Source organism: Oryx dammah, unplaced genomic scaffold, assembly GCF_014754425.2.
Source record: "Oryx dammah isolate SB20612 unplaced genomic scaffold, SCBI_Odam_1.1 HiC_scaffold_29, whole genome shotgun sequence".
Taxonomy (NCBI): domain Eukaryota; kingdom Metazoa; phylum Chordata; class Mammalia; order Artiodactyla; family Bovidae; genus Oryx; species Oryx dammah.
In genome coordinates, this window is record NW_024070213.1 from 8,564,206 (window position 1) to 8,589,553 (window position 25,348).

General features: G+C 52.7%; 1 protein-coding gene across 1 annotated transcript in view; it reads right to left on the minus strand.

Annotated features, from left to right (window-relative positions):
* Nucleotides 1-4,663: 4,663 nt before the first annotated feature.
* The window catches only part of FAM83F (family with sequence similarity 83 member F), a 36,787-nt gene continuing 16,102 nt past the window's right edge, over nt 4,664-25,348 (minus strand). The window contains exons 2-5 of the mRNA XM_040233256.1: nt 16,501-16,668; nt 15,867-15,988; nt 14,344-15,035; nt 4,664-6,250 (exon numbers count right to left, since the gene is read on the minus strand). Of these exons, the coding sequence (XP_040089190.1) occupies nt 6,201-6,250; nt 14,344-15,035; nt 15,867-15,988; nt 16,501-16,668 (1,032 nt within the window). The 3' untranslated portion in view covers nt 4,664-6,200. The remainder of the gene's footprint in view (nt 6,251-14,343; nt 15,036-15,866; nt 15,989-16,500; nt 16,669-25,348) is intronic.

Consider the following 25,348-nt stretch of genomic DNA (forward strand, 5'->3'; position numbering starts at 1 on the left):
TGTCAGGTGGATTCTTTGCCGCTGAGGCATCTGGGAAAGCCTGTATTGAGCCAACTACTCACCATTGAAAGTGGCCATTTTCCCGGGAGGGAGCAGGGGAAAGCATCAAGAAGAGAATGTCCCAAGAGGGAAATGCTCCCCCCGCCCTCCCCGACACACACCACCAGAGGCATCAGCCCTTCTGGAGCTCCCCATCTATCTTAGCCACTGAGCTGAGTGCTTCACTCCGCCTGGCCTCAGCAGAATGGTACCAAGAGTATCCCCGTTGTACTCGGATGGATGTGGAGCAGCTTGCTGGGTCATTTAGGTGATGTGTGCCAGAGTGGGGAAGCCTGCCCCCTCTGCTCTGTCCTCTCACTGCCACAAGCCTTAGTGAAGATGACAGCAAGCAGGATGGGTCCCCAAGCTAAATCTGCAAGGGACTCCCTTTCTCATCATTCATCCTCAGGTCTGGCACGTGGTAAATATACATTGAATGAACAGATGAATAAAGCCTTCCAGGTACCGGAGTGAAATGCCTTTCCTTGTCCAATCGCCCAGCTTCCAAGACTTCCAGAAGATGAGCCAGGAAGTCCAGCTGCCCCTCGGGAAGTGAGGGCCCCCAGGCATGGTTCTTGGCTGTTAGCATGGGATGGGATGTGCTTTTCCCATGCTTGTGCCCAGAGGACTGCCTCTGCAGGCATGCTGCCTGTTCTGGCCTTTCCTCCCTTCCTCCTCCAGGCTCCCCAGGCATTTGCTGGCTTCCGTAACAGGTCCTATTGGGTCTCCTACGACATGGACATCTGTCCCTAGAGCTGCTTTCTAGTGGCTGCAGACAAGTGGCTATCACTTGAAGAGACCATGGGTTGCAGGGACAGTGCCCTAGGAGGGTCTGAATAACCAGATTCAAGCCCTTGACTTGTTGGATGGCTGTGGACACATTTCCTCACCTCAAAGCCCATCTTCTCCTCTGCTTTTGTGTTAGCCTTTGCAAGAAGCATGCAGACAGGGTCATTCCTGAGCAGCCAGAGAGGCCTGGAGACCTGGGCAATTGGGAGATGAAGACTGTCCACTGAGGACACAAGCTGAAAGGAAAAGCCTTCCCAGAGGATTTGATCAGGAAGGACTCCAAAGTCCTTAAGAAATTAAATCCTGTTTGGTTTCCCTGTCCGGTCTCAGGAGTCAGGAATAAGACTGAAAGGTCAAAGGGACTTCGCTGGTGGTCCAGTAGTTAAGACTTTGCTCTTCCAACACAGGGGACACAGGTTCAATCTCTAGTGGGGGAACTAAGATCCCACATGCCGTGCGTCAGAACCAAAAAAAAAAAAAAAAGACTGCAAGGTCATGGTCAATTCCGGAGCCTCTGACACCACCCACATGTATGAGCCTGACTTATTCTCTGTATCACATGGCTGTCAAGTGTTCAATCATCAAATGAGTCGTTACTGAGCAGATACTGCAGATACGACAGTGAGGCAGAAAGATGGTGTCCTGTCTCCAGGCACAGAACGGGTGTGTATCATTTCAGGCAGCATAGAGTGGGGAGTGGGAGGCAGGGCCTTCCTCATTTCAGAGGCGGGAGGGCAGAAGCTTCACAGAGGAGGGCTGAGTCAGACCTGTCCAACTTTTCAAAGCCTTCTGGCTGATCTAGCGATGCCCTCCTCCCTGCCTCCCCACCCCTGCGCCCCAGAGAACACGCTAGCATCCACCCCACGACTAAGGTGTGCGTCCTCTCCACCTTGGCCTGGCTCAGCTTCCTGAACCCAGGGTGCCTGTTCTGCACCACACCTCCTGCTGCGGCAACAGCAGTGCAGACGATGACAGTGACAGGCGCTGGGTCCCCCAGGCGGGGAGGACGGGGCGCACAGCCAGGCAATAAACTATACGCACAGTGCATGGCAGGCCTAATTAGCTGCTAAGGGGGCTTCGTCAATGTTTACTCAGAATGGGTCACAGCACCCCAAGGAGCAGTCCTCACTGGCCCGCGTGGAGGAGGGCGGATGTCTCTCTGCTGTCAGCCCTGGCTGCCTTTGGAGGTGGGGATGTGGCTGGGCAACACACAGGTAATGTCCAACGGTGCTGTCTGTGTAGGACTTTAACCAAGACTGAAGGAAGGGGAACAGATTGGGAGGAAATGTGGCAGGGCTGAGTGGAGTAAGACAGATATGGCACATAAACACACCTGTTCCGGGGAGTCCAAGGTGGGGACAAGCTTAGCGAGGTAACTAGAATGAAGATGGAAGATGCTATTATGTCAGTCACAGAAAGCAAAATCTTTGGCAAGTCAACCAGTCTCTCTGGGCCAAAGTGTCCTGTCATACAAAAGGAATGGTTTTGCAGGAGATATGCCCAGGAAAGCAGCCCAGGGAGGAGGAGCACGTGGCCTTTTCAACTGAGCTAAAGAGCTCTTTTTCAACTGGAATGATTTTAACCCCCAGGGACACTTGGCAACTTCCGGAGCTACCTTTTGGTGGTCTCACCTGAAGGGTGCTGCGGCTTCCCTGGTGACTCAGACAGTAGAGTCCGCCTGCAATGCGGGAGACCTGGGTTCGATCCCTGGGTTGGGAAGATCCCCTGGAGGAGGTCATGGCAACCCACTCCAGTATTCTTGCCTAGAGAATTCCATGGACAGAGAAGCCCAGCGGGCTACAGTCCAGGGGTCGCAAAGAGCTGGACTCGACTGAGCAACTAACACACACTTCCGCTGTGAAGGTGCTACCGGCAGTCAGCACGGAGGCTGGGGCGCTGCTAGGTATTCTACCACGTGTAGGACAGACCCTCTCCCAGCAGAGAATCTGGGGTCCCAAGTGTTGCAGGCAGGAAACCCTGAGCCGGAGGAGCAGACTTGGGTCCGCGGTGCTGTGGGGCTGTGAACAGTGTCCTCCTGGTCTGAAAAACGCAAGCGGCTAAGAGCTGAGTTGCTTATCACACAACTTTGTGAGCCTCAGTCTCTAGAACAGGAGGCTCCAGGCTCACAACGGGAAAACTTCCTGTTCACTTTGGAAAGGGCCTTTCCCTGAGCTTTTTCTTAGTTCGAAACCTGCGGGTGTGGGACTTCCCTGGTGGTTCAATGGCCAAGACTCTGCCATCCCAATACAGGGCGCCGGGCTTTGATCCCTGGTCAGGGAACCAGATCCTATACTGCAACTGAAGATCCTTCGGTGGGGGGGGGAATCCTGCATGCCGCAACCAAGACCTGGCACAGCCAAATAAGTAAATAAACATAAAAAAGAAACAACGAGACCCTGGGGTAACTGAAGCACCTGGCACAGTGACTGGCATATAGGAGGTGTTCATAAGTTTAAGAGAAAAAAAGTCACAGCAAAAAGAGAAAACAGCCCCCACCCCACTTCTGGTCCCATTTACTACCTATCTCAAGGCTGCCCTCTTGGTCTAGCCTTTCTATTAGGGTCCATACAGGCGCAGAGTAATGCTGTTGGCTGAGGCCATCTCAAAAGTGCCCCTGAAGGATCAGGGCTAAACAGACCCCGAGGATGGCTGACAAGGGAGACTGGGAAGTTTTGCCAAATGTCAAGGGCAAGCCCCCCACCCCCAACCCCCGTGCAGGGGTTCTGCCTTCTCGCTCCAATGGGGCGAGGCCTCAGACCTCAAGGGCCTCTGGTCCCCCAAGGTTGGCCTCTCAGGGGGCTGTGCCGGTTGGTGGCACTTAAGTCTACAGACACTGTACTCTGACAGTGGGCAGCTTGGCGACCGGGGTGAGGTGGGGGCCACAAAGCCAGGCCCTGCACCCAGAGCGCTGTTTCTTCCCCATCCCTCCCAGAGCCCTTCTCATATCACCAGCCTTCTGGAAGCTGCTGCAGAGGGACCAAGGGCATGATCCATCCTTGAACTTGCCGTCCAACTGGGAAGGCCAAATGTCCCCTTGAGATTTGATGACAGAGGGGATATTTCACCAAGTGTGCACAAATACTGGAACCGAGAAGCTGAGAGGCAGAATGGAAGGGCTGAAGCTCAGGCAGACAAGCTGCTTTTAGGACTCCAGGGTCCTCAGCCATGAGGCCGGCTTACCCGAACCTCTGTAAGGACGGGGAGAGGTGTCCCGTCACAGGCCAGCGTTCTTCCCAGGACACTGCGCTGCGTCCTCCTCAACACGTGGTCTCCCACCCCGCTTGGCTTCTCTGAAGAGAGTGAGAACCACCCTGGGCTGGCTCAGCGAGAAGCTGGGGCAGGACGGACGGCCTGGCCCAAGAGACTTGGGACTTCCAGTCTGGAGCCTCCTGCATGTCAGGGGAGGGGAGGGAACTGGGCCTGCTTTGGGTGGGAGACAGGAAAAAGACTTGGTGGGCTTGCTTAGCTCAGCTAGTAAAGAATCTGCCTGCAGTGAGAGAGGCCTGGGTTCAATCCCTGGGTTGGGAAGATCCCCTAGAGAAGGAAAAGGTTACCCACTCCAGTATTCTGGCCTGGAGAATTCCCTGGACTGGATAGCCCATGGCATCGCAAAGAGTCGGACATGACTGAGCGACTTTCACTTTCACTTCTTCTCGTAGGGGAGGCACGGCAGCCCTTGGTGCAATCGCTCAGGAGCCGGTCCCTTCCTCTGGCCTCCAGAGGTGTCCACTCTGCCCACCAAGGGCGCTCTCTCCACACAGACACCTTGAGCTGAGGTGTAGCCCCCTCCCTGCTCCTTTCCCCTCTAGAACAAGCAGGGCCATGTCGCCAGGGCTTGGTGCATAGGGAAACAGTTCCCAGGAAGTGTTTAATCCTCACACAAGCTCAGGGAGTGGGGGGGATCGGGTCCCTTGGCCCCCTACCCGCCTCGGGAACCAGGTCCTCCCTTCCTTCCCCTGGCCCTCCTCCCACCCACCTGGGAGGCCAGGCTCCTCTCAGAGGATGCTTGGGGCTCCCCTGCTCCCACCGCCACCACTGCCAGCGTCGGTGCCACCCGAGCACCTGGACCCTCCCCAAGGTGCTGCCAGTGCCCAGGGTTTTGCAGAAGAGGCAAGGACAAGAGTTTGGCTCAGCAGTAGGAGGCTGGGAGAGGCTGAGCATGGTGCTTTCGCAGTTGCCGTAGAGCTGGGCTCTCCAGGCCCCACAGCAACCCAGCCCGAGGTGGGGCCAGCTCAGCCCCTGTGGTCCGGCAGTTTCTCTGCTGTCCACTCCCCACTCCACTCTGGCTCTCTGCAGATCTGCTCAGTCACACAGATGAAGAGAAGGCAGTGTGCGATTTTCAGCTGGTCTTCCTGGCCTGGCATTGTGGCATTTAGGCCAGGGCTCTTAGAAGCCAGGGAGGCAGAGGTGCCTCAGTACAGTCTGGCTTTGGCAGGAGGCCAAGGCTAGTTTTGGCCAACGTGTAACTACAGAAGGCACGTACAACTTGGCTGGTGAGGGAGACCAAGGGCGAGCCCTGGGTCCTGGGGTGGAGGGAAAGCAAACACTCCTGAAGATGGGCCCAGCCTCCCACACCACCAGAGCATCAGCCAGGGTCTCCCTGCTTTGGGGCTGCAGATCAAGGCACAAAAGGGGAGGAGGGCCTCAGATAAAGGCACTCGGGGAACCACCACATCGGCTTGCAGCAGCCAAGGAGAACTGGACCATTCAGGATGGTACTGGGGAGGGAAGGGAGACCCCAGCACCAGGGCTCTCAAAATGGCAGGGTCAAATTCTGCCTTCAATCCATGCAGAGTCTAGAGTAGGAGCCTGCAGGGACAGGCCAGGAAGGCCTCAGCCCCTAGCCCCCAGCCATCCTCGCTGAGTCTCTCACCTTGAGTTCAGAAGCTTGAGTGAGACCGGGTTCCTGGCTCAGAGCCCTGTCCTTGTCCCTTCTATTCCACCAGACCTCTTGGGGAACCAGCAGCACCAGGAAGCCCAGGGAAGGAGAGGCTGGGGAACTGGAGCTGCCCCGGAGAGCCCATCACATTCAGGTATAAAGATGTAGGCACACCCCAACTGGGGCCTGCAGAGCAAGGCTGGCCCAGGGGAGGCAGTGGGCTGAGCATAAGGGAGAGCAGATGGTAGTGAAGCTTCCACTTCATGTAAACAAGGGGTGAGCCTGCCTGGCCACGAGAGCCTTGTGGAGGCATGCGGCTGACTTGAGATGCTGCGGATCCTCACATCTGGGATGCAGGGTTCCAAGGCCAGGATGGAGGCTGCTGGGGTGGAAGGCCAGTAGGCTCCAACGTGCAAACTGGCACAGGGTTTGAGCTGTGTCTCCACAGGACAGGACGGGGCGTCCACAGGTCCTCCGACAGCTGGCTCGAGGCTCAGGAGATCACGCAGCTGCTGTTCTTGGCAGGACTGGGACTGCCTTTACCTGCAGAGACAAGGGACACAGGTGAAGGGGTGTAGGCGAAGCACTCACTGGGCTAGCCTCCAGCGCCTCTCCTGTACACCGCCCACACCTCAAATTTGGGTGCTGGGGTCACTGTCTCCCTCCCAATCTACTAAAACCAGCTCATAGGATCCTTAGGAAAGCAAAATGAAAGGTCCTGTCCTGATGTCCTTATGCAGACCACCTCTGGTTGGGACATCAAGGGATCTGCCGTCTCCTGGCCTCAGCAGGGTGGTTTGTGCATGCGTGCTCAGTCATGTCCAACTCTTTGTGACCCCATGGACTGTAGCCCACCAGGCTCCTCTGTCCATGGGATTCTCCAGGCAAGAATACTGGAGTGGGTTGCCATTTCCTACTCCAGGGGATCTTCCTGACCTAGGGATTGAACCTGCATCTCCTGCGTTGGCAGGTGGGTTCTTCACTGCCGAGCCACTCTGGAAGCCTCAGCAAGGTGGTTCACCAGGAGCTAATACTCTGTGCAGCATCGCAGTCTGACAAGCGCAACCACAGTCACTTTCATGAATCCCTTGGGTGGCACTGCTGGGACCGGGTGTCCTCTGCCCAACCTGATAGTGGAGGCAGTGGGGCCAGTAGCCCCCAGAGCTGGCAGCGCCTATGCCAGCACCTGGCCTGCATGGTGGCACAGACCCCAGGCTTAGGGGGCACAGGGAACACCTTTCATCAGGAGGAAAGAAGGGGGAGTGAGGCACAGCTCTCCTCTTCCCAGGCCCCTTCCATGCGCTTCCACTGTCTTTACATCCCAGGTGGAGGCCAGCTGGGTTCCTGCCCTCAGACCAGCATTCTGTTGCTGCGAGGAGCCCTCCTGGGGTACTGACTGCCTCTGTTCTTTTTCCTCTGGTTCCTCTCCACACTGCCAGGGCCAGAGTCGTCTCCTGGGGCTCACACCACCTTCCTGTATCACCTCAGCTGTGAATTTCATGGAGGTGGCGTTGGCCTCCTCTCCTGGGCCATTAGCAAGAATGACGCTGAACAGGTCTGAGTAGAGCCCTTCCCCTGCCTAGCTGGGTGGGACCCAGGCCTTGGGACTCTCTGAGGGTCCAGCTGAGCCTCCCTGGAGGCCATCTGAGAGCAGGTGGAGCACTGAGGAGGTGGGAGGGGAGCCGGACGACAGTCCACCAGCCTGTGGCTCCAAGGGGCCCAAAGCTGGGTGGTCCTCCAGTCTCCATCCTCCTGGGTTGCTGAGGCTGCCTCTAGGGCCCTCTGTGTCGCACAGTCCCATCACTTTGTCCGCTGCTGCACCAGGAACTTAGGACAGTGTCTGGCACAGAGCAGACAGTGCACAGATAATACATTTGCTGAAAACAGTGAACAATCAGGTAGAGACAAGCTACATACATTCAGTTCAGTTCAGTTCAGAGCTCAGTCGTGTCCAACTCTTTGCGACCCCATGAACCGCAGCAGCCTCCCTGTCCATCACCAACTCCCGGAGTCCACCCAAACCCATGTCCATCGAGTCGGTGATGCCATCCAACCATCTCATCCTCTGTCTTCCCCTTCTCCTCCTGCCCTCAATCTTTCCCAGCATCAGGTCTTTTCAAATGAGTCAGCTCTCCGCATCAGGTGGCCAAAGTATTGGAGTTTCAGCCTCAACATCAGTCCTTTCAATTATTATTCAGGACTGATTTCCTTTAGGATGGACTGGTTGGATCTCCTTGCAGTCCAAGAGACTCTCGAGTCTTCTCCAACACCACAATTCAAAAGCATCAGTTCTTCTGTGCTCGGCTTTCTTTATAGTCCAACTCTCACATCCATACATGACCACTGGAAAAACCATAGCCTTGACTAGACGGACCTTTGTTGACAAAGTAATGTCTCTGCTTTTGAATATGCTGTCTAGGTTGGTCATAACTTTCCTTCCAAGGAGTAAGCGTCTTTTAATTTCATGGCTGCAATCACCATCCGCAGTGATTTTGGAGCCCAGAAAAATAAAGTCACCCACTGTTTCCCCATCTATTTGCCATGAGGTGATGGGACCAGATGCCATGATCTTCGTTTTCTGAATGTTGAGCTTTAAGCCAACTTTTTCACTCTCCTCTTTCACTTTCATCAAGAGGCTCTTTAGTTCTTCTTCACTTTCTGCCATAAGGGTGGTGTCATCTGCATATCTGAGGTTATTAATATTTCTCCCGGTAGTCTTGATTCCAGCTTGTGCTTCTTCCAGCCCAGCGTTTCTCATGACGTACTCTGCATATAAGTTAAATAAGCAGGGTGACAATATACAGCCTTGACGGACTCCTTTTCTTATTTGGAACCAGTCTGTTGTTCTATGTCCAGTTCTAACTGTTGCTTCCTGACCTGCATACAAAGTTTCTCAAGAGGCAGGTCAGATGTTCTGGTATGCCCATCTCTTTCAGAATTTTCCACAGTTTATTGTGATCCACACAGTCAAAGGCTTTGGCATAGTCAATAAAGCAGAAATAGATGTTTTTCTGGCACTTTCTTGCTTTTTCCATGATCCAGCAGATGTTGGCAATTTGATCTCTGGTTCCTCTGCCATTTCTAAAACCAGCTTAAACATCTGGAAGTTCATGGTTCACGTATTGCTGAAGCCTGGCTTGGAGAATTTTAAGCATTACTTTACTAGTGTGGGCTGCTGCTGCTGCTGCTTGCTGCTAAGTCGCTTCCTTCGTGTCCGACTCTGTGCGACCCCATAGACGGCAGCCCACCAGGCTCCGCCGCCCCTGGGATTCTCCAGGCAAGAACACTGGAGTGGGTTGCCATTTCCTTCTCCAATGCATGAAAGTGAAAAGTGAAAGTGAAGCTGCTCAGTCAGGCCGACTCTTAGTGACCCCATGGACTGCAGCCTACCAGGCTCCTCCATCCACGGGATTTTCCAGGCAAGAGTACTGGAGTGGGTTGCCATTGCCTTCTCCTACTAGCGTGTGAGATGAATGCAATTGTGCGGTAGTTTGAGCATTCTTTGGCATTGCCTTTCTTTGGGATTAGAATGAAAACTGACCTTTTCCAGTCCTGTGGCCACTGCTGAGTTTTCCAAATTTGCTGGCATATTGAGTGCAGCACTATCACAGCATCATCTTTCAGGATTTGAAACAGCTCAACTGGAATTCCATCACCTCCACTAGCTTTGTTCATAATGATGCTTTCTAAGGCCCACTTGACTTCACATTCCAGGATGTCTGGCTCTAGGTGAGTGATCACACCATTGTGATTATCTGGGTCGTGAAGATCTTCTTTGTACAGTTCTTGTGTGTATTCTTGCCACCTCTTCTTAATCTCTTCTGCTTCTGTTAGGTCCCTACCATTTCTGTCCTTTATTGAGCCCATCTTTGCATGAAATGTTCCCTTGGTATCTCTAATTTTCTTGAAGAGATCTCTAATCTTTCCCATTCTGTTGTTTTCCTCTATTTCTTTGCATTGATCACTGAGGAAGGCTTTCTTATCTCTTCTTGCTATTCTTTGGAACTCTGCATTCAAATGGGTATATCTTTCCTTTTCTGCTTTGCTTTTCACTTCCCTTCTTTTCACAACTATTTGTAAGGCCTCCTCAGACAGCCATTTTGCTTTTTTGCATTTCTTTTGCTTGGGGATGGTCTTGATTCCTGTCTCCTGTACAATGTCATGAACCTCCATCCATAGTTCATCAGGCATTCTGTCTATCAGATCTAGTCCCTTAAATCTATTTCTCACTTCTACTGTATAGTCATAAGGGATTTGATTTAGGTCATACCTGAATGGTCTAGTAGTTATCTCTACTTTCTTCAATTTCAGTCTGAATTTGGCAATAAGGAGTTCATGATCCGAAGCTACGTAAGGGTTCATGCCAATACTAACAGCAAGAGCAACCACAGTGGCATCAATGGATGGTGACTGGTGACGTATGTGCCTTCACCCATGCAGATGGTGATGGAAGCCCTGGCCGGGCCCAAGAGAAACCAGCAGAGCAGGAGATTCTGACATCTGCCAGCAGGACCAAGGACACCTGCTTCTTTGCTAGAGCCCAGTGGGATTAGCTCCTTGAAGGATCTTCAATCAGCTCCCCTCACCTGTGCCATGTGACCGAGGCCCTGGCTGGTAACGGTGCTCAGGTTTATGGAATCAGAGCGCAGTCTGAGAACATCAGCTGAGGCCTGACCTCAGGTTTGTTGTGGTTTAGTCACTAAGCTGTATCCAGCTCTTTGTGACCCCACAGACTGCAGCCCACCAGGCTCCTCTGTTCAAGGGATTTTTCAGGCAAGAATACTGGAGTAGGTTGCCATTTCCTTCTCCAGGGGATCTTTCTGACTCAGGGATCGAACTTGCGTCTCCTGACTTGGCAGGCAGATTCTTTACCTCTGAGCCACAGGGGAAGCCCTCCTGAGCTCAGGTTTGACACTTAGTGTTGAAACTCCATCTTGACAAGACAGCTGTTGAGGAGGCTCACCCTGGAACTGGAGGCCTGGCCCCTTAAGGATCCCTGAACCCTGGCACTCTGAAGACTGGCATTTACCCAGTCTTCCATCCCACACAGGGGAGCAGACCGCCACCCGGAAAATGACACAGGCAGATCTGAAATCTGGGAGCCCAGCGAGCACAGCCCTAGGAGCCAGCCCACACTGCCAGCCAGGGTGGCCCATCCACGCGTGAATCAGGGGACCTGGGAGAGCCCTGGAAAGGGCTGACTGCACCTGTGGCTGCAGTCGCTGCAGGGAACTCTGGGAACCAACGCCCGGGCTCTGGACTTCCCTGGTGGCCCACAGGTTAGTTAAAACTCAGTGCTTCCAGTGCAGGGGTTGTAGATTTGACCCCTAGTCGGGGAAGCCGGGATCCCACATGCCGTGCAGTGCAACAACCAAAAATAATAATAAATTTAAAAGCCTGGGTTCAGGGGCCCTTGGAAGAGGGTGACCCAGAGGCACTCTCCTCTTCCTCTGCACCTCTGGGCACTTGGGGGAGAGTCATCCATATGTCCAGGCCTCTGGCCCTTCCAAACTGCCTTTAAAGACGGAGGGAAGATGCCTACCCTAACCTTCCAGAGACCACATGATGCTTTGTGTGAGGCCCTGGGAGGCAGGAGGCCTGCGGCCCTTTTCTCCTTCGTGGCCGTGGACACAGGGCCTTGCCTCTCTGCACCTCTGGGGTCTCGCCTGTAAAACAACGCCATCAGGCAGGGCGGCCACGCGAGGGCGTTCAGCGTCGTGTCCACCCAGCACACTCCAGGTGTCCGGCTCAAGCCTGTGCCTCCCTTCCTCCTCTTCCAGGGGGACTAAGGGTGGGGGGCTTCAGGAACCTCCTCCCCCGACCCAGCAGCCCCTGAGAGCAAAGCCTTGTCACTGGATCTGCTGCTCCGAGTGCCCCTGCGTGGGACAACCCTCAGACAACACTGCTTAAAATGCAGATTTCTGAGCCCAGCCCGGCGGGACCGACTCCTCTCTCTTTTCACCAGGCTTTCCAGTGACTGCGGTCCCCTGAGGTAGGGTCTCTGCCCCAGAATCCGGAGCTCCTGGATGGGCGCAGGTGGCCGGCTCAGGGGAAGATGCTGACAGGCGCCAAGCGCAGGGCCAAGGAGAAAAACCGCAAGGAAAGGGCGCTTGGCTTCCACCAGTAGAGGGAGCTGTGGACCTTCAAACCACCTGGCCGCCCGCAGCGGGACCACCAGACCTGAAGGAAGGGATTTCAGAAGGCTCTCCCGGGGGCCCGCACTTGGGTGTGCAAAACTCTGCACGCTGTTTGACAACTGTATACTTCTTATCAAGCAGTTTTACAGGCTGTCAGCTCTCAGCCTTCCTGTTTTTCTCTCTTTCACCCACTCTGTCATCGGCCCAGGCTCTCTCCCTTGACAAGAGGGCAACAGAGACAGAAAGGACGGAGTCAGAACCAGAGCTCACAAAGGGGCCTCTGGACCAGCCCCCTCCCCGACCCCACAGGCTCAACCCCTGTCTCCTCTTCTCAGCCAGGAAGCAGCCCTGGGAGGTGAGAGGATGTGCGCCGGCTTTGGGGAGCCAGGCACTGGGAGCCGAGACCCGTCTGATAGCTGTTCTGGTGATGCTCTCAGTGCTCACTGGAGGAGCGGGGGCCTTTCCTTGGAGGGACCCAGGGAGCAGCTAACGTGATTTCCTCCCTGATGGCAGTTCCACGCATGCTAGGATTGCTAGTTCTAACATCAGGGACCCCCGTCTGTCGGTAACCTGACCCTCTGGCACGTGAAGTCCTGCTAATAAGCTTTTGCTGCCTGACAGGAGGCACTAAGCCAGTCAAACATTTGTGAGGCTGGAGGCCACCCAAAGGGCCTTTGGGGAGAGGAGTCTGTTCTTCCTGCCCTGCCTTCCAGAAGAAAGGCCTCAGGAGGGGCTTGAATTCCAGGTCCTCAGGGCTGGCTGCCTGCCAGGCGTGCAGACACTGCTGGATGAGGCCACTCTACGTGTCTCCTAAGGGGTGAAGCGGGACTACTGTGATCTTGCTAGACATCCCTGGTATGGGCCGCTGCACTCTTGCCCTTCTCTGTCTCTGGTTCTCTCTCTGGGTTTCAGGCACTTGGAGGCAGAGCTGGTACAGGGCCTGGTCCCCGGCTGCTTGGCTGGCTACTGGCACCCGGTGAAAACACTCAAGAGGGCAGCAGCATCAGTGACTGTCCAAGTCATCCAAGCAGGGGCACCTGATGCTGAGATTCACTAAAGGAAACAGGAAGGGAGAAGATGATGGCCTTTTGTTTCTATGGAGACAGCACCTCGGGGTGAGGGGCTGAAGGAAGAGAAAGCTTCTATTTCACCTCCAGTCAGGACGTGGCAAACGGTCCCTTTTGTGGTTGGGCCTGCCCCTCCCCTTCCCTTCCCTGCCAGGTGTTCACCATGGCAACCCTTCTTCCAAACAAGAGGTGCAGAGCAGCAGTAGCAGCATCTGGTGTGGGGGAGCCGGGGAGCCCCGGGGGGTGGGACAGGCCCAGCTCCCCTCCCTGGCAGGACATGGGCCCTGGCCTGGCTTTGTGTCCTGGCCCCACCACCACTTCCTGTGCCATGTCATTCACCTCTCCCAGCTCCCATCTGCCACCTCTGTGGTTGTTCTGAGAGCCAAGTAAGAGAGGCCGCGGCACACGGAGGTGCTCAGTAAATGCTTCCTGGCTGAACGTAACTCTAGTCCTGGCACTGCTGTTGTGCCCAAATTCTCGGACACTCCAGGCCTGTCCTAACTCTAAGAGGCACAGACAGTGCATGAGGCTCTGCACCAGAGCTGGGGTGTCAATGGAGGGGAAGACCTGCACTCCAGCCAGGGTCAGGTCAAAGCCAGGGCCTCAAGAGGACCCAGGAATCCTGGAACCCAAGGCCCTGCCATCACCCGCCTGACCAGCCAGGGAGCCCGGGCTCACCACTGCAAAGCCCCACAGCCTGGAGGGAGGGAGAAGTCCCAACACGGAAACCCCTTCAATCCCAGAGATGCTGACATGAGAAAAGGAGCTGGCAGCGGCCCTGCTGTCCCCACCAGCCAGAAAAGGCCACTCCGGAGACCGTTTCAGAGAAAGATAAAGGCCAGGACCTCTAGGGCATCCCAGAGAGACCTCCCCCCCGACCAGAAAGATACCACCAGCAGGGACAATCTCCCCCAGAAGTAAGCAGCATGGCAAATGCCACTTCTCAAATGAACAAAGGGAGGAGCCACGTCCAGCTTTTACAAAAGAAGTGAGGAAAAGTGGGTCAGGGCATTGGTGGGGTGTGTCTGTCCAGGACAACACCTGATCCGGAGAGGAACGAGAAGCTGAGGAGGAGCTCTAGGTTCAGAGGCAGTTTACGGTGGAGATGCTTCCCCAGCCTGTGGTCCTAGTAACAAGAGCTCCCCGACGACTCCTGTGCCCAGCACTGTCCTGAGCACTTCATGTCCTCGGAGCAGCTGGGCCGGACAGGCTCACTCTCCCCCGCCTTTGAAGAAGGGGAACCTGGAGCTCTGATGTGCAGTGCTGGCCCCGGCCACATGCAGGCAGAGGCCAGAGCGGGACGGGGACACGAGAATGGTGGGGCCCAGAGCTCTATGATCTCCTGCCCGGAGGCAGCTATGAGAGCAGGGTCGGAGGCCTGGGGAGCCTTGGGGATGGTGGTGGGGTTGGGGGACAGCGAGACACGACTCACCTGAGATGTCGGCACTGGAGCCCTCATTGGGCCTCTTCCCCATCATAAACTCCGCTTCGGCCAAGGCCTTGGGGGAAAGGGCGTTGGCTGTGCCGTTGGGTGCTGCGGGCCTCTTGGACCATCGGCTGAAGATCCTGCTGCCAAAGCGCTTGCCCTCCTTGGCCAGGGTGGCATCCCCGTTGGCAGCTTCTCCCTTGCTGTGTCGGGCAAGGGCTTCTCGGGGTCTGGACTTCAGATCCGTGTGCAGGTGGGAGACTCCCCGGGCGTCCCTCCGACTCAGCTCTCCCAGGGGCAGCGGCTCCACGGGGGGCAGCACCTGCTCCAGGGTGGCCAGGTCGTGCAGGAAGCTCTCCAAGCGCCGGGCCGACTCGCCCCTGCCGCCCTCCTCCTGCCCCTCGGCACGGCCGCTGGCCTCCTGCTGCTGCCGGGCAGCCCAGCGCATCATCTCCCCAGGCGGGGGCCGGCTGCCCGCCACCAGGGCGTACTTGGGGTTGATCAGCTTGCGCGCCACGGTGGAGGAGTAGTAGAGGCCGGGTCTGCCAGCGCCTCCTGCCAGGCCTAGCTGCTGGTACAAGTTTACCTCCTCAGAGATGGCGTACAGCTCCCGGAACTCCACGTCGAAGGGCTCCACGTGCTGCCCCGTCAGGAGGAGGAGGAGGTTCCTGTCCACGTGGGAGGAACTCCAGGTGAAGCTAGAACAAGGGGACAGAAAAGCAGGACACATTGGGCCCGGCGCTGCAGCCTCGCCCTGCCAGCCGCCGCCGGGCTCGCCCACCTCAGCACCCCCGCCGCCCGGCCCGACCCGGTCCACCAGGCGATCCAGCAGGCGCCTTGCTGCCTTTGTGCCAGCTGTTTTCCCTCCACAGACCCAAATACTCCCTCGGGTCCAGGTCTTGGCCTCACGTGCAGTAACGCAGGCAGTGGGTACAGGGCGAAGGCGAGAAAAGTCAGGCCTGGATCCAAACCTGCTTTCTGCCCTGCTTGCCTTGTAAAAGAGGGCTCGTGAGGCGTGTGGTCAGAGCTGTTGTGAGGCTAAAGTCCAACAATGTATACAGAAGGTTTCTCAGTTCCTGGCACAAACATACCTTTAAAAGTAGAATCTGCAGCTGCCACTACTGTTACTAGCATTTCATTTCTTATTAGTTCTTCTCTGAATTTTTAAAACACACGGCATCTGCAAAGCACCATACTTTAACCATGTAAGAGGGCTGATGCCATTTATTAATTGCTCCATCTGCCAGGGTCTTCTTCCAGCCTCAAAATGCAACCTGTTGTTGTGGACTGTGGAAGGCAGGCAGTGCTGAATGGTCAACAGAAGTTGACCGTCTTTCTTGAATAGTCCATCAGCCAGAGAGTTTGAGGGAAAGGGTTGGCCGGGGGGTTATTCTTTGCCATCAGAATAGACAGTGGGTCTTAGGCTTATGACACTTAGGACTGTGGAGGCTCCAGTCCAGCATCCTTCTGAACATGAACATTTCTGACCAAGAACAAAGACCACCCCCCTCAACCAGGGCCCAACTCACCTGAAGGATCCAGTGGCTACTTTGTCCCCATCTACCATGAGGAATTTTGATGACAGGGTCCCCTTGATCTTCCCCATGGGCATGTAGAAGCCCACACCTGTCACAGAGCGGACACGGATGTTCTGTCGGGAAGAGAAGGCTGCTGTCACTCAGGCTGGGAGCTTAGAAGCTCTGTGTCGAGTATCTTCTTGGGCAGAGGACGAGCCCTCTTGTCCACAGGGTCCTGCCTGCTGGCCCCTATCTGCATTTGGCTCTGCTTCCTACGGCCCAAGGAGGTCAGCAAGTCTTGCTTTGGGCATGGACGGGCCTAGGGCAGCCCTAGGTCTGCTCTCAAAGCTCCTCAGCAGAGAAACACAGCCCTACCTTCAACCCTGACAGTGACTTTGCAGGATGAGCACCCAGGACTGGGCCAGAGCCTCCCCACTCAGCTTCAGCAGCCTTGGGATAAAGTGTTAAGCTGGGTGTGCAGTTTAGGGTTATCAGTTCATGAGGCAAGGTTTCAGACAGAGGGAAGCGGGCTGGCAGTGCTGCTCACCTGGACCCCTGAACTGGGGAGCAGGCCGAGGAAGGGGCAGAGGGGGTCTCCATCCCACTTCCTTCCTAAGCCCCGCCCTGCCCCAGGGGCACAACTTACGCGCACACGGAAGTCAGGGAGCTCCAAGCCCTGACACATCTCCAGGAAGGAGCTCACACCCGCCTCGTCCAGGATGACATATACGGGGACCCGGCGCTTGGAGGCGGCGTCCACAATGTCTTGGAAGATCTCACCATCAGTGAAGAGGTCCATGACCACAGCAACGACCTGGGCAGGAATGGGCGCTGGTAAGGCATGGGGCGACTGCACCTCTACAGAGTCACGCTGTGGCCTGCAGAGGACCAGTGGGGCTGGGCTAAGTGGTGCCCAAGAGTCAGAAATCCATCTGCACCAACCCCCGCCCCCAACCTCTGAACACAACTGAGCAGGAGAGGGGCGCTCTGCTCAGGGAGATGAAGACGGTGTGGAGGGTGCTGGCCACGCGTCCTTGACAAATCCCCACTGCCTACCCTGGGGGTTTCCCATCAGCTCTTCAGAAGCCATATTGGGGGAGATCTAGGAGGCTGAGGAGAGCTGGTCCTGATGTCCTTGGGAAATAAGCAGGCTCAAAAGGCTGCAGTCACGGAGATGCGTAGGAGGGACCATCTCTGCAAGCTGCAGATCTGCTCAGATACGACTTTCTCTGCAGACCTGAGTGCTTTGATGTCCCTGCAGCTGTGCAAAGCCCTGCGCTTCCCTGAGCACAGATTCGGGCAGAGCTCCAGTTGGCTCAGGCTCCCTTAGCCTCCAGGGATCCAGCCATCCTGCTCCATCCACAAAACAAGGTCCCTGCCTCTGCTGGCTCTTTAGTCACTAAATCGTGTCTGACTCTTGTGATCCCATGGACTGGAGCCCACCAGGCTCCTCTCTCCGTGGGATTCTCCAGGCAAGAATACTGGAGTGGGTTGCCATTTCCTTTGCCAGGGATCTTCCCAACCCAGGGATCAAACCCAGGTCTCCTGTACTGCAGGCCAATTCTTTACCTTCTGAGCCATGATTTCCAGAAGCCAGTCTTGATTAGTCATCCTGAGAAGGAAGGCCTTCTGCAGCCGGAGGCAGCTTTGCCTTTCTTACCTCAGCCGCCTCGCTTTCCTACACAAACAAACCTTGTTCCAGGACTTCCCTGGCAGCCCAGTGGATAAGACTCTGTGCTTCCACTGCAGGACGCACTGGTTTGATCCCTGGTCAGGGAACTAAGATCTTGCATGCCATGTGGTCAAACAAAGAAACAAAAAACCCTTCTTCCACTCCAGAGGCAGGGTTTTCTTGCTGGCCCCAAGCGCTGTATACGTGATGCAGACGAAGGGCATGCTTTGGGGTCAGAGAAATCTGATTATAACCACTTCCCATTTCTGTAACCTTAGGTAAGTCCTTTAACCTTGATGAGCCTCTGTTTCCTCATCTGCCAAGTGTAGATACTCGGTACCTGGTACATTTGGCATCAGGATTAGAAATGACATCTGTAAGCATCAAACACAACGCCTCAATAAATGGTAACCACTGTGTGATCGAAGGAGGCTGCTCATGGTTGTAACTGAATGCCCGAACTCTGAAGTCGGGCAGACCAGGCCTGGTACACCAACGCCACTGCTGACTCATCGGTGCCCAGCTTCCCTGGCAGCAAAATGGAGCTAATAGTAGCACCTGTCTCAGAGGCTGTTGAGAAGGCTTAGAGAACTAAACTGTGAGAGCATTTAGCAAAGTGCCTGGCACATGGGAAGCTCAGTAAGTGTATCCTCCGGCCCCATGACCTTCACATGTGCTCTGCCATCATCTTTCCCTCTAAAAACCACCCCCGACACCATTTATGCAGTGCTACAGAAGGCTCTTCTTAGCACCTACGTTTACTGTTTTTTAACAGTATAATTGCTTTGGGTTTCCTTGATGGCTCAGACAGTAAAGAATCTGCCTGCTAACGTAGGAGACCTGGGTTCAATCCCCGGGTCAAGGAGATCCCCAGGAGCAGGGCATGGCAACCCACTCTAGTATTCTTGCCTGGAGAATTCTATGGGCAGAGGAGCCTGGCAGTCTACAGTCCATGGAGTTGCAGAGTCAGACATGACCGAGCAACTCACACACACACAATTGCTTTGCAGTGTTGTGTTAGTTTTCGCTGTACAACAATGTGACTTGGCTACATGTATCTCTTGAGCCTTCCTCCCACCAGCCTCCCATCCCGTCCCTCTAGGTCATCAGAGCACTGACCTGGGCTCCCTGTGCTAGACAGCAGTTCCTATTAGCTGTCTATTTTACACATGGTAGTGTATATATGTGAATACTCTCTCAATTCGTCCCACCCTCTCCTTCCCCACTGTGTCCAAAAGTGCTCTGCATTTAATACTCAAGCATTCATATAAGTAACATTTGCTGAGCCCCACTGGCAGAGGGAGGACCTAAAGACAAATAAACCGTAGTCTCTAACCTCAAGGGGTTAATCCAGTTGGAATTATAAGACATCCACACAGAATAATATGACATAAGGGAAAACGAGATAAATGCCTTACAAGATGCACAAGTGACACACGGCGAGAGTTCAAAGGAGGAGGGGGAGGAAGAGAGGGAGGGATTTAGGGAGGGGGCAGCTGAAAGATTACTTTCAGTCAGGGGAGACAAGAAAGGTTTCACCAAGGAAGCTGAAAACTGAAGAATGGGCAGCCTTGGGCACCATGAAAAATGAGCAGAGAATAACCAAGCTGGGAAGCGGGAAGGGCTGCCACGCATGGGCATGCAGGCTGTGCACTGCACACAGGGCTGAGGGGGTGGGTGGGAGCTGAGCCTGCCTGAGAAAGAGAGGCCCTTTCCTAATCTGCACACAGGTGCCACCTGGGCCACCAAGGGCCTAGGAGGCGAACATGCCAGGCAAAGGATACAGCACAAGCAAAGGCACTGAGGACAGGCATGACTGGCAAAAACAGAGGAGACACAAATAAAATCTGAATGAATGAAAAAAGAGAAATAATTAAAAGCCATATTAGGGCTTCCCTGGTGATTCTGATGGTAGAGTCTGCCTGCAATGCGCAAGACCTGGGTTTAATCACTGGGTTGGGAAGATCCGCTGGAGAAGGAAATGGCAACCCACTCCAGTATTCTTGCCTGGAGAATCCCTATGGACAGAGGAGCCTGGAGGGCTACAGTCCATGGGGTTGCAAAGAGTCGGACACGACTGAGTGACTTACACTTTCATAGACATATTCACTTTTTAAGAAATTCTTACTATTCAAGAAAGGGTAAAAATGGTAAAAAAAAAAAAGGGGGGGGGTAAAAAAGAATAGGACTATTTACACATTGATGAATCTGAAAATGAAAATGAGATGGATAAGTCATAAAAGTGACCTAAACATATCAACTATAGTTTAATTTTTTAAAAAGCATAATCGAGTAAGGTTTAGTCTAAAAATGTAAGGATTATTCAATATCAGAAATATATTAACTTATAACATTGATAGTGTAAAAGAGAGAAAAGCATATATTACCTTAAGTTTTAAAAAAAAAGTATCTGATAACACTATTTATGATTAGAATTCTCAAAAAAACTAGGAATAGAAAGAAACTTCCTTATCGTGATAAAGGCTAGCTACCGAAAAGCCCTCATGAAACATACTTAAAGGTGTATTCCCTTTAAGTCCTAAGCAAGCTGAGAATATCACCACTATCACTACTGCTGGTCAACAGTGCTATTCAATGGTGTGGAACAGTTCAGCTGTGGAACTGCTGTTGTACTGTAAGTCCTGGACAATGCCATATGCCAAGAAAAAGACATGAGCTGGAAGCATTAAAAGAGACAGAACTATCAGTATTTAGAGATGATAATTTTTATTAAAAATCCAGTAGGATGCAGAGAAAAACTTTTAGAAGTAATAGGAGAATTTGGCAAAATTTCCAGATACAAGGAAAACAAACAAACAATAGCATTCTCCTAATATAGCAATGATCAATTTTTCTTAAAAAAAAAAAAAGGAAAATAAGATTCATTCAAAATTATAATTTAAGCAGGTAATATTTAGGAATGAATACCTCTGTGGAGAAACTTAGAAAACTCTATTAAAGGACAGTTAAAGTTATTTGGGTAAATACAAACATAAATCATGTTCATGGATACTATGATTCAATGTTTTAAAAATCCAGTCCTCATATTAACAAGATCTAATACAATTCTAATGAACAGGCAGTAAAATTTTTTTTTGAGGTGCTCAGATATTTCAAAGATGTGAGGAAGAATGAAGATCCACAATAGCTAAGTCAATTTTGAAAAAGAAAAGCTAAAAGGGCACACTTGTCCTACTAGATAGTAAGACATACTGCAGTGTCAAAGTAATAAGAACTGTGGTCCTCAGGTAGGAAGGGACTGGCAAATAGACCATGGAACAGAATGGAGAGGCCAGAAATATACATGGGCCTACGCACACGTGTAAACTTTAAGTCTGGTAGAGGTAGAATCACAACTCGGTGGAGAAAGGATGCTTTTTAGTACATGCTATTGGGACAATTGTCATACTGAACAGAGAAAAACAAAATGGATCCCTACTTCATACAATATACAAAGGTGGGTTTCAGGTAGACTGTACCACCTAAAAGTGGAAGATAAAGCTAATAAAGGAATTCATGAAATGTAGGAAAATATCTTCATGACATAGGTAAGAAAGGATTTCTTAGGATTCCAAAAGCATGAATCATAACACAAATAAAAATTTTTTAAATGCCTTTAGCAAATTAGGGATTCTCTGTTCAAAGAAAGATGTCAGTAGACAAAGGGAACTGGAGGTGACAGAAGATACCTGCAATGTCTACAACCAAAAGAAGTTAATAACATACAAGAGATTCTTGCACATCAGCAAGAAAAAGACAGAAAATTAATTAAGGCTATGAATAGGCAGTTCCTTAAGGAGAAAATACCTGAATGACTAATAAGTATATAAGGAGAAGCAGACATCGTGAGTAATCAGAAAGATTCAAATTAAAGCCAAGAGATAGTAATAAGAGTAAATGGAACTTTTAAAAATTTTATCAGTTCAGTTGCTCAGTCGCTCAGTCACCCAGACTCTTTGCGACCCCATGGACTGCAGCATGCCAGGCCTCCCTGTCCATCACCAACTCCTGGAGCTTGCTCAAATTCATATCCATCGAGTTGGTGACAAATAAAATAAAAAAAGCAAAGAGATAAGAGAGATACGACTTTATAATATGAACTAAAAACCAGAATGCTGGACAGTTCTAAATGTTGCTATAAGAAAAGAGCACCCTCATTCACTGTGGGTGGCATTGAACACTGACAGCTGTTCCTTGGGGCAATGGGCAGAGAGCTTCATGGATTTAAGGTTGTGCATACCTAGAAGACTAAATATTAAAAAAAACCTAAGATCATGGCATCCAGCCCCATTCAGTTCAGTTCAGTTCAGTTGCTCAGTCGTGTCCGACTCTTTGCGACCCCATGAATTGCAGCACGCCAGGCCTCCCGGGCCATCACCACCTCCCGGAGTTCACCCAAACTCATGTCCATCGAGCCGGTGATGCCATCCAGCCATCTCATCCTCTGTCATCCCCTTCTCCTTCTGCCCCCAATCCCTCCCAGCATCACAGTCTTTTCCAATGAGTCAACACTTCACATGAGGTGGCCAAAGTATTGGAGATTCAGCTTTAGCATCAGTCCTTCCAAAGAACACCCAGGACTGATCTCCTTTAGTATGGACTGGTTGGATCTCCTTGCAGTCCAAGGGCCTCTCAAGAGTCTTCTCCAACACCACAGTTCAAAAGCATCAATTCTTCGGCGCTCAGCTTTCTTCACAGTCCCACTTTCACATCCATACATGACCACAGGAAAAACCATAGCCTTGACTAGATGGACCTTTGTTGGCAAAGTAATGTCTCTGCTTTTGAATATGCTCTCTAGGTTGGTCATAACTTTCCTTCCAAGGAGTAAGCGTCTTTTAATTTCATGGCTACAATCACCATCTGCAGTGATTTTTGGAGCCCCCCAAAATAAAGTCTGACACTGTTTCCACTGTTTCCCCATCTATTTGCCATGAAGTGATGGGACCGGATGCCATGATCTTCGTTTTCTGAATGTTGAGCTTTAAGCCCCATTACTACATGGCAAATAGAAAGGGAAAAGGTGGAAGTAGTGACAGATTTCCTCTTCTTGGGCTCCAAAATCACTGCAGACGGTGACTGTAGCCATGAAATTAAAAGATTATTGCTTCTTGGCAGGAAAGCGATGACAAACCTAGACAGTGTGTTGAAAAGCAGAGACATTACTCTGCCGACAAAGGTCCGTATAATCAAGGCTATGGTCTTCCCAGTGGTCACATATGGTTGTGAGAGCTAGACTGTAAAGAAGGCAGAACACCAAAAAATTGATGCCTTCGAACTGTGGTGCTAGAGAAGATTCCTAAAAGTCCCTTGGACAGCAAGGAGATCAAACCAGTCAATCTTAAGGGAGATCAATGCTGAATATTCACTGGAAGGACTGATGCTGAAGCTTCAGTATTCTGGTCATCTGATGCGAACAGCCAAACTCATTGGAAAAGTCCCTGATGCTGGGAAAGATTGAGGGCAAAAGGAGAAGAGGGCACCAGAGGATGAGATGGCTGGATGGCACCACCGATGCAATGAACATGAACTTGGGCCAACTCCGGGAGATGGTGAGGGACAGGGCCTGGCAAGCTGCAGTCCATGGGGTCACAAAGAGTCAGACATGACTAGACAAACAACAACACACCTAGAAGCCAGGAGTGCACTCTTGGCTATGCACCCAGGGGAGCCTCTTGGCTCTTTGTCCAGGTCTATCAGGGGGCAGGAACAAAGACATTCACTATCGCTTTATTTGGGATCGCAGAGAGTTGGCAACAACTTCGATGTGCATCTCTAGAAGAACGGGTGAATGTGAGGGATACTCAGGACAGAGGCCTCTACGGCAGGCAGAAGCAATGGACGAGCTACATGTGTAGAACTTGGAGAGTTCTTCTAAAACGGATGCGCGTGTGCGTGCTCAGTTGTGTCTGACTCTGGCACTCCATGGACTACAGCCCGCCAGGCTCCTCTGTCCATGGGATTTCCCAGGCAAGAGACTGGAATGGGTTGCCATTTCCTCTTGCAGGGGACCTTCCCAACTCAGATGCATCTCCTGTGTCTCCCACATTGGCAGACAGATTCTTTACCACTAAGCCACCTGGGAAGCCCTTAAAATGGATAGTTGGGTTTAAAATGTTAGGGCATGTGATCTATAGCCCAGTACCATTAATGTAAATCGAAGTACACTACGTAAGATAACTCTTCATGTGTTTCAAGGATATACACTGAATAGAGGAGAGGGGCTGCCTATGGCAGGAGAAAGGGATGGGAGGGAAGCAGAGAGTAAATTCAGAGGGTCCTTCCCTGGACTGATGACGGCAGCGGACCATGAACTGAGGTTCACAATCAGGTCTGCTCCTGAGAGCACAAACAAACGAACATACAGCAGTTGGCCTGGAACAGTTTAGGGTAGGCGTGGGGCAGGGACAGCGGGGAGCCTGGCGTGCTGCAGTCCACGGGCCGCAAAGAGCTGGGCACGACTCAGTGACCAAGCAACAGCAAGGACGACAGGGTGGGGCTGGATGGTGATGGGGTTTGGTTTTAACAGGCCACTTCAGGCTTCATTCCAGCGGAACACAGCTCCCAGTGTCTAGTAGGCTCAGGATATCTTATCTCCCACGTGCTGCCTGAGGTCAGAGTCCACCGTTTGCTCATTTCCAGACTCTCTGTGGTGTCCAGCTCAAGGCGGACTCTCAATATGTTGCTGGGGAGGGCTTGACTGGCTCAGGAAAGCGCGTCAGGATGCACTCCTGTTCTTGTTTTGTAATTGAAAGCGCAGGGAGCCAGCTCACCCTCACCAGGACCGAAGAAGGAGGTGCGGGGAGAGCATGCCAAACCAGAGGGAGAGATGCGTCCCGGTGGGGGAGGGGGGCGCCCTGCTTTGGGGAGGCTTGGTCTGCGGCGCCCTGGTGAGGGCCAGCCATCTGTGTCACTACAATTAAGCAGTGAAATATCTGTAGTGGGAAAAAAAAATCAATTGCTCGCTGACTCCTGCCATCTCGTTGTGGAGGAGAGGTGATAATTACCCTCCGCTTTGGTCTCGGAGGCCTGGCTTGGCATTCTGATCCACGGGCGGCATGGAGCCCACAAAAACTAGCTCCCTACTCCTTCCCGGTGTTTAATGTGCCACGTGGTCCTCTGGGCCAAACCTGACTTCAAGGCTTCCGGTATAAATGGAAAATCGGGTTTTAAAAGAGGGACGTGGATTTCGTCAAGAGGGAAAAGTCATTCCTTCTTCCCGGCGGGCTCCCAGTCTTCTTTACCTGGTTACCCACTGATGCACAGCACCTGGGGGGAGAGGTTAATTCGAGGCAGCAGGAGTTTCTAGACGCTGTCGCAGGCGCCGGCAAAGAGGCTCTGATGCTGCAATACTTCTCATCAGGCACTTGGTTAGCTAACTGTCTCCTCCTCAGTTATCTGGCCTCAGTGGTGGGGCGGGGAAGCAGGGTGCGTTAGGGAGCCTCAGAATTCCCCTCCACCTGTCATTTACCTTTAATTAAACTGCCAGCTTTCAGATTCTCTTCCTGGATGCCTTAATTACCATTAGATTAACAAAATGAAGGAAAAGGACTCCACCTGCAATGTGCATGCCACACGGCTCTCTCTGCTCAAGACAGCGGGGACTGGCGCCCCTGGGTGTGCTGGGATGACCTGGTCTGGACGCCCACCGCATTGTGTACCACAGAGCCATGCTCACTGGCCTGCCCTGGAGGCACTTCCAAAATCAACATCCTCTCGGTCACCCTGGCCAGAAGCCCAAGTCTACTGGCCTCCTTCCTCCTCCTCCCTGTGACCAAATCTGATTGCCACCAAGTCCAACAGGTCCTGCCTCCTCTGTGCA